The sequence below is a fragment of the Acipenser ruthenus genome, chromosome 11, assembly GCF_902713425.1.
Source record: "Acipenser ruthenus chromosome 11, fAciRut3.2 maternal haplotype, whole genome shotgun sequence".
Classification (NCBI taxonomy): domain Eukaryota; kingdom Metazoa; phylum Chordata; class Actinopteri; order Acipenseriformes; family Acipenseridae; genus Acipenser; species Acipenser ruthenus.
In genome coordinates, this window is record NC_081199.1 from 16196192 (window position 1) to 16205569 (window position 9378).

Below are 9378 nucleotides of genomic sequence, written 5' to 3' on the forward strand. Positions count from 1 at the left end.
TTGTTAAAAAAAATACAACACAGACCTAAAGATCAGTCTAGTAATTTTCCTGAAAAACACTGTACAACTATTGTCATTTTTGTAAATTCAGATTCGGGGGGGGGGGGGGGGGGCGAGTGCCTCCCCCCCTTGCACCTACCCGCGGACGCCCATGGCCCTGACCATGTTAGTATTTCTTTTTTTTTTTTTTTTTTTGTGGGCAAATTCTCAATTTTAAAATATAAATCAATTGCTTAACAGATATAATATGCACAATACAGTGCATTCCCCAGTTTTATTTCGATGTTAACAAACAAGTGAAATGCCATGAAAGGTGCATGTCCTGTTACATAGATATGCTGTTTCAAAAGTGACTGCACAACGCAAAATCCAACGGAAGATTACGTTGTTTAATGAGCAAATACTCAGTTTTAAAACATAAACCAATTGTTTAATATACATGATATGGGCATCACAGTACCTGCATTCCCCAGTCAATTTTGTTGTGGACAAATAAGTGAAATGCCATGAATGTTGGATTTCGTGTTATATAGAGCGGCTGTTTCAAAAGCCACTGTGCATGTGTGTCATAATCACTCAGCTGACACTACTGCTTTGATTTGTTTTTCCATTAAAAAATAAAACGGTTCCCTGAAAGAGAAGACGACCACCAACATTAAGTATGGGATATTCCCTGCCCTAGAGGTAGGTAATACTGAGCTCTCTATATCAGAGCTGCCGAAGGCCCCTTCCTGTGATGATGCACTCGGCCCCGCCTAACGACGGTACAAAACTGTCACTCACCGGAAGATCTCCCTCTTTTTCTGCCGAACCCGTGAGGGCGCTGAAGCGACCTCATGGTTGGTGGTCGTCTTCTCTTTCAGGGAACCAGGGTTATGGTAAGTAACCTAACGTTCCCTTTCAAGACGAAGACGACCACCAACATTAAGTATGGGATAATGTATACCAGAGCCGTCGCGAGGGAGAAGGAACGGCAGCACATGAGGGACGCACAAGCGCTGTCTAACCCAGAGGTCAGCGGTGTGAACTTACACCCTCAAGGACCCTTGTGCCCACAGATGGCACAGCAGGATCTACCACATTAATGCGGTAGAATCTGGTGAAAGTATGCGGCGTAGCCCAGCTAGCCGCAGTACAAATATCAGACATCGAAGCGCTCTTAAAAAGGGCCCAAGATGTAGCCAACCCTCTAGTCGAATGCGCAGCTACTCTACCAGGTGGGGTAAACCAGCAACACCATATGCAGTCGACACCGTGTCTGCAATCCAGTGTGACAGACGCTGCTTAGAGAGGGGCTGTCCCAAGGTCCATGTACCATAACAAACAAAAAGCTGGTCCGATTTACGCAAAGCTTTCGTCTTAAGTAGATAATACCTCAATGCCCGCAATGGGCAGAGGAAGTTTAGTTTCTCATCCTCCTGTGAAGTAAACGATCCGCTTAGCAGAGGTGATAGCTAAAAGGAAGGCTGTCTTCATAGACAGGTACTTCAGCTCTATGGAGTCTAAGGGCTCAAACGGGGCCTTTGTACAATGTACAATGTTAAGGCTCCACTCGGGAAGGACAGTCCTCCTAGAAGGATGTAATCTCTGTGCGTGTAGCCAAAAAATGCGCACCCAGAGACATAGAATCTACGGGGGCATGACAAGCAGATATAGCTGCCAGATACACTTTCAACGTGGAAGGAGACCTTCCAGCATCAAGCAATTCCTGCAGGAACTGCAATATAACTGGCATTGGGCAAGTAACAGGGTCATGGCTCCTAGCCAGGCACCAGGCTTGAAAACACTTCCACTTGTAGGTATACACCGACCTAGTGGTGTCTGCCCTAGCATTCTGCATAGTGCTCACAACTGCGTCCGACAGCCCTAGGGCTAACCAGCGGTCCCTTTCAGGGGCCAGACCCACAACTGGAACCTGCCCGGATCCGGGTGCCAAAGGGCGCCCTGTGCCTGAGTGAGGAGATCCAGGCGAAGCGGGATTTCCCAAGGCTGCCCGTCCAGCAGCTGGCACAGGGTCACAAACCATATTCTCCACTAGAAGCCACTAGAAGAACTGACGCTTTCTCTGACTGGACTTTCTCCAGAAAAGCCAGGAGCAACTGTATAGGAGGAAAAGCGTACAAAAACGCTTTGGGCCAAACGTACGCTATGGCGTCTGAGCGATGGAGGGAGTACCATAGGGGGCAATGTGTCGTCTCCGCCGAAGCGAACAGATCGACCTGTGCCTTCCCGAGCCGTTCCCAAATGCGCTCCACCATCTGAGGGTGGAGACGCCACTCTGACGGATGCCAAGTTCACCACTCCCAGAGTATGCGTCGCCCGCAGGGACAGCAGGTTGGCTTGGGCCCATACTAATAACCTGAAAGCTATGCGATGCAACCCCGGAGACCGAAGGCCTAACTGTTGGTTGATATACGCCACTACTGTTGTTGACTGTCCGTCTGGATCAACACATGTGTGCCGCTCAGCACTGGAAGAAAGTGCTGGAGAGCAAGGAACACCGCCCGCAATTCCAGCATGTTCACGTGCAGGGGTGCCCAGCGGTCCGGCCAGGATCCGCGGACTCCCCTGCCCTCCCAGACTGCTCCCCAATCCTGGTTGGAGGCATCTGTTGTCACCACTTGGAGATTCAATACTACTCCCATTTGCACCCCTCTGCGCAGGTGAGAGGGAACCATCCACCAGCATAGGGTCGCTGAGCATGTGCAAGACACAGTCAACCTCCGGTGTCTGTCGTGTTTGGCGTTGAGATGAAATGCATTGAGCCACACTTGCAGCGGGCGCATGCGAAGCAGACCCAGTTGGATCGCTACTGTGGCTGCGGCCATCAGACCCAGTAGTTTCAGGTATACGCGCATTGCATTGGAGTCCAGCCGGAGCCCCAAATATGTGGTGCATTGCACTGGTGCAAGCCAACTCTTTGCATCGTTCAAGGCTAAGCCCAGTCTGACCAGATGCTCCGTCACAATTGCCGTGTGGGCTAGAGGTCCCTCTCAAGACTGGGAAGAGATCGACCAGTCGTCGAGATAGTTCAAAACTCTGATCCCCTGCAGCCGCAGGGGAGCCAGTACAGCGTCTACGCTCTTTGAAAACGTATGCGGAGCTAGGGTGAGCCCGAACGGCAGCACAACAAACTCGTACGCGCTTCTTTGAAAGGAAAAGCGCAGATAATTTCTGTGCTCTGGATGAACAGGGATATGAAAGTATGCGTCCCGTAAGTCCACAGTTGTGAACCAGTCGCCCGGCCGGACAGACTGGAGGATGTGACGGTGTGTCAGCATTCGGAACCTCCTTTCTTTCAGAAACCCATTCAGAAGCCTCAGATCTAAGATGGGGTGAACCCCTCCATCTCTTTTGGGTACCAGAAAGTATCTCAAGTAGTACCCCTCCTTTTGGGAGACGGGGTCTACTTGACGAATGGCCTGCTTGCGCAGCAAGGCGGCCACTTCTTGAAGTACCGAGGCTTGCAAGGGGTCTGTTATGAAGGTGCTTATAGCACACTGAAAGGGGGGAGGTCCCGAGTGAAACTGAAGCGCATAGCCGGTTTGCATGGTAGTGAGCACCCAGGTATCTGTGGTGCAAGCACGCCAGTACTGCAGCTGTTGTGCCGAGAAGGGGGTCTGAAGCCGCCAGCCTTCAGGGGCCCTGCTGGGGCTGCTGGGGCTGAGCAGTTTGGGGTGAAGACGACCCCTGAGACGCTGGTATGTGGATCGACCACGGCCCGCGTTTCCTCTACCTGCTGGTTGGGCTCTGTTACCTTGAAGGCGATGCCTTCGGTCACCCCGCGGGGCTGTGGGGACTGGAACCGTTCTGGTGACAGTTCGAGTCTGGGGAGCCAGCCAACGGCCTGACCTACTCCACGCCGGAGCCCGGGGAGGGAGCAGCGCAGCCACCTGATGGGAAGCCTTTCGATCCCGAAGAGATTTCTGCAGACTCTCTTCCACAGCTGGCCCAAACGTATGTCCCGGGGATATGGGTGCATCCAGCAACGCAGCTTTATCTGCGTCATGGATCCTGGCCTGTGACAGCCACAGCTGTCTATGCGCCACAATTAAGCCCACCAGGAGACGCAGCTCTGAGGCCACCGGCTCCGGGAGTGAACTTTTTTTGAGGATGCAACATTGAAAATGGATAATTGCAAAGCATATGACATGGTTTATTTAGATTTCCAGAAAGCTTTTGACAAAGTCCTGCATAAAAGATTAATTCTCAAACTGAACGCAGTAGGGATTCAAGGAAATGCATGCACATGGATTGGGGAGTGGTTAACATGTAGAAAACAGAAAGTACTGATTAGAGGAGAAACCTCAAAATGGAGCGAGGTAACCAGTGGTGTACCACAGGGATCAGTATTAGGTCCTCTGCTATTCCTAATCTACATTAATGATTTAGATTCTGGTATAGTAAGCAAACGTGTTACATTTCCAGACAACACAAAAATAGGAGGAGTGGCAAACACTGTTGCAGCAGTAAAGGTCATTCAAAATGATCTAGACAGCATTCAGAACTCGGCAGACACATGGCAAATTAAATTTAATAGAGAAAAGTGTAAAGTATTGCATGCAGGCAATAAAAATGTGCATTATAAATATCATATGGGAGATACTGAAATTGAAGAAGGGAACTATGAAAAAGACCTAGGAGTTTATGTTGACTCGGAAATGTCTTCATCTAGACAATGTGGGGAAGCTATAAAAAAGGCTGACAAGATGCTTGGATATATTGTGAGGAGTGTTGAATTTAAATCAAGGGAAGTAATGTTAAAACTTTACAATGCATTAGTAAGACCTCACCTAGAATATTGTGTTCAGTTCTGGTCACCTTGTTACAAAAAAGGATATTGCTGCTCTAGAAAGAGTGCAAAGAAGAGCAACCAGAATTATCCCGGGTTTAAAAGGCATGTCATATACAGACAGGCTAAAAGAATTGAATCTATTCAGTCTTGAATAAAGAAGACTATGCGGCGATCTGATTCAAACATTCAAAATCCTAAAAGGTATAGACAATGTCAACCCAGGGGACTTTTTCGACCTGAAAAAAGAAACAAGGACCAGGGGTCACAAATGGAGATTAGATAAAGGGGCATTCAGAACAGAAAATAGGAGGCACTTTTTTACACAGAGAATTGTGAGGGTCTGGAACCAACTCCTCAGTAATGTTGTTGAAGCTGACATCCTGGGATCCTTCAAGAAGCTGCTTGATGAGATTCTGGGATCAATAAGCTACTAACAACCAAACGAGCAAGATGGGCTGAATGGCCTCCTCTCGTTTGTAAACTTTCTTATGTTCTTATGTTCACCACGGTGCTTGGCAAACAATGTCCTTTCATGCGTGCACGTCCTCCAGAGGATGGTCACCAACGGTGTGTGAGCTGTTTGGGAGTTCATGGGACTCCGGCTGGACTCCCTTTTAATGCGCGCTTACCTGTCAGAGGACAGTTATAAATGGTTGCCTCTCCCTGTTTCATCAGGGATTGAGATTTCCCCTGGTGTGTTTCCAGAGACTACTGGGTCTGATGGCTGCAGCCACATCGGCTATGCTGTAACAGTCACTACAAATTAAGTGCAACGACCAGCTACAGCAAATAAAAGAAAATAATGTCATATCTGCAAACAAGGTGAAATGCCAATGGTATTTTATTGCACTGCTCGCAAGAGCTACACACAATAATTGCAATAATTGCTTATACCCACAAACAAGTAATAATTACTATATGAATTGCATATGAATTGCTATATGAATTGCAGCACCCTAACACAATAGAGAAATAAGCAGTAGCAGAAACTGCAATCCCTATAGTAACGCTCTGGTAGCATACAATGAGACACAAGCGATTAAATGCTTCAGCTATTCAAAGAGCAGATCATGAGACAAATAGAAATTCATTGGAAAAGACTATTAAACTAAACCCTATAGCTAACAGACAGCATTAATATAAGCTGTAGGCCAATGGCTCACACAGCAGTGAATAAACAGTTACAGAGTTATACAAATACATATACAATTGTGAGGCAATGCAGTTCTTTAAAGAATGACGAAAAAGAAAAGAAGAAGAAAAAAACAAAGTGCAAAGTAAATGTCCGAGTCCAGCAGTTCAGCAAACAAAAAGGCTTCCAAAACCAACAACTCAATGGCCATTCAAAAAATATAATTGTAATCCAATTAACAACTTAACTTTTTTAACGTATTTTTCATAGCTGTGTTTCTGCTATTTGAAAAAAAAAAAAAAAAGGAGGGAAGGTATCTGCGTGATCCTCCATCGGGGCTTGGCTTGCCGTGTCCCCGCTGCAGAGCTAGTCCGCCCGCCGCTCACTTTTAGCCAAAAAAAAAAAAAAGTCCTCTCTCTCCCTTTAAACTTCCCGGGACAAGAAGAAAACAAATCCCTGCCCACCTCGAACTACAGCAAGTTGACTGGGTAAAACGCGAAATGCGTTAGAAAACTAAGCTGGAGAGAGAGCACTAAAACCACGTAAGGCAATACAATTAGTACCAGGGCGGCCAAACATGTATTTATTTAATATATAGAACGGTAAACAAAATTAAGTTTACAAGGTTAAAGAAAATACTGAAGGGTCAAGAAAGCTAGGAGGCTAGCTAGCCTGGCCAGACATGTTGCTATACACTTAAGCTACTGCAGATGGAGCTCGGCTTACTCCGTATGCGCCCGCTCCAAGCGTGGCCCAACACCTTCAAGCTACACTCGAAACGCGACAGATCCCGTCGGCTGACAGTATATCGTGCGGGTTTGGTAGCCCTGCATTGGTGGAGACAGACCTCCCATCTCTGCGAAGGTGTGCATCTAGGAGTAGTGCTGAATCATCAGGTGGTGACGACAGATGCCTCCAACATGGGTTGTGGTGCAGTCTGGGAGGGCAGAGGAGTTTGTGGGTCCTGTTTGGAAAACATGCTGGAACTGCGGGCGGTTCAGCTCGCTCTCCACACTTTCTCCCGGAGCTCCACGGGGGACAAGTGTTAATCTGGATGGACAACACATCGGTAGTAGCGTATGTCAAACACCAGGGTGGACTGATGTCCCCGGGGTTGCACCGTGTATCCTGCTTTGCCTGGATCTCCTCAGTCAGGCAAAAGGCACTCTCTGGCACCCGGAACCAGGCAGGTTCCAGTTATGGGTCTGGCCCCTGAAAGGGACCGCTGGACAGCCCTAGGGCTCTCTGACGCGGTTCTGGGCACTGCAGAACAAGTGGAGGTACTTCCAAAACTGGTGTCTGACCCTCGGTCATGACCCCATATCTTGCCATATGCCTATCACATTGCATTTTCTGCAAGAGTTGCTAGATGCGGGTAAAGCTCCTTCTACATTGAAGGTGTACCTGGTAGCCATATCTGCATGCCATGGTTACGTTAGGCGCTGTCTGTACACAGCTCCTGCATGCATATTTGGTATAATGGGAACAAAGTGTCTCTGTGGAAAAACCTGCGTTCATCCCCATGGTGATATCAGCTTTCCACGTGAACCAATCTGTGGAATTGGAGTCGTTCCATCCACCTCCCTTTGCTACGGCGGAGGATAGGCGTTTAAATTCCTCCAACCCAGTGCAGGCATTGAGATTTGAGATTGAGCTTTGCGTCATTCTGATCAGCTCTTCGTCTGTCATGGTATACAGACCCTGGGACAGGCCCTCTCCAAGCAGCAACTGTCGCACTGGATTGCGTACACAGGCTCGACTATGTATGATAATGCCAGCTTACCCCCACCTGGCTGCACACTCTACCAGAGAGGTGGCCACATCTTGGGTCCTCTTTAGAGGAGCCTCACTGTCTGAGATTTGTACAGCGGCTAGCTGGACTATGCCACACACCTTAACACGTTCTACCGCGTTAATGTGATAGATCCCTCGGTGCCTTCATTGGGCACAAGGGTCCTTGAGGTTGGACACTCCCATCACTGACCTTATCAGTTATCAGTTATGTGTGGTTGAGGTATCCCTCATTAGCTGTCCGCTCACACTCCCTTGCGATGGCTTTGGCACACTTTCCCAAAAGTTATCCATTGGTGGTTGTCTTCGAATTGAACGGGAAAGAGAAGATGACCACCAACCAGCGAGCTTGCTTCAGTTGCTTACGTGGCTTCGAGGCAAAAAGAGATCAAGCATTCTGCGCAGTGACTATTTGATTCCTCAGCAGGCAGGACCCAGGACGTCACTCAGCAGAAGGGCCTATCGGCAGCTTTGACATAAAATGCTCAAAAATACCTACCAAAGGCAGGCAATATCCCAAAAGTTATCTGTTGGTGGTCGTCTTCTCTTTCAGGGAACCAGGATTACATCCATAACCTAACGTTACAAACCAGGTCAAGTAGAATAATTAAGGCAAAAAAATACAAAATAAAATAATACTCATACACTTATGAAGGGATGGGAAATGCAGTCCAACTTATAACTTTTACAACTTTGAAGTGTAATAGTAACTGTAACTTTAAATTGGATTGGCTACTGAGGAGTCTAAGAATACACGTCCAACATACGGACGGCTGGAACCTTGCTCAGCCAATCATATCTCATGTTTCAGGTTCCATAGCCAGAGCTGGATTATTAAATCACTTAACTCTAGAACACGAAAGGTGAGAGATAGCAATGGCACCAGTGGCTAAATAGAAAGAGATAAAGTGAGAGAAAGAGAGAGGAAGTGGACAGTGACTAAGAGAGGAACAGATTGAGGAGAGGGGAGAAAGAGGAGAAAGAGAGACACAGGGAGAAAGTGTGACAGAAAGAGTGGGGAAAAAACAAGATTGTACAATACCTAGCAATTTCAGAATGTAAGTCAAGACCGCTTTCAAATCCTCTGTCCAGTCTGCAATCGCACTGCCACAAAGAGCTGAACACAGAATGAAGGGGCAATGTCAGTCAGCCAGTCAGTCAGTCAATTACCTGCTATATATTGACGATCAATAGAATCATACCCTGCAAGTATAACATATCCATCTCTTCTTTTTTTGTCAATAAACTCCCACTCTCGAACTTGCTGCCCATATGGGATGTTTCCACGTAGCCATCCAGCCTAGAATACCCTGCTTCATGAGGAGTGATCTCAAACCAGGAATCTGAAATACAAGACAAATCTCTCTCTCTCTGTGTTTAATTCTCTCACTCTTATACCATTTCCACACACAAATGCAGCTACTGTACCGTCTCAGATTTTTTAAAAATGATTTAAAATACCCATTCACACAGAACAAAATTGTGCAACCTATTCCAGTATAATACTGTCATAACCTTTTCACATAGCCAAGAGATCATGGTAATACAAGTTTGAAACCTGTCAGTCAACGGATCGTTCTCATGGCAATGAAAACCAAACAAAATCACAAACCATGGTGGTGTCTTTTGTCGAAGCAGTACATTTGGCTGCATTTTGTTT

The 9378-nt window shown here is 47.1% G+C and overlaps 1 protein-coding gene across 1 annotated transcript in view; it reads right to left on the minus strand.

Annotated features, from left to right (window-relative positions):
• Positions 1–9055, minus strand: part of LOC131739333 (cytosolic phospholipase A2 gamma-like) — a 43854-nt gene extending 34799 nt beyond the window's left edge. The window contains exons 1-2 of the mRNA XM_059032696.1: positions 8921–9055; positions 8761–8835 (exon numbers count right to left, since the gene is read on the minus strand). Of these exons, the coding sequence (XP_058888679.1) occupies positions 8761–8835; positions 8921–8990 (145 nt within the window). The 5' untranslated portion in view covers positions 8991–9055. The remainder of the gene's footprint in view (positions 1–8760; positions 8836–8920) is intronic.
• Positions 9056–9378: the final 323 nt, after the last annotated feature.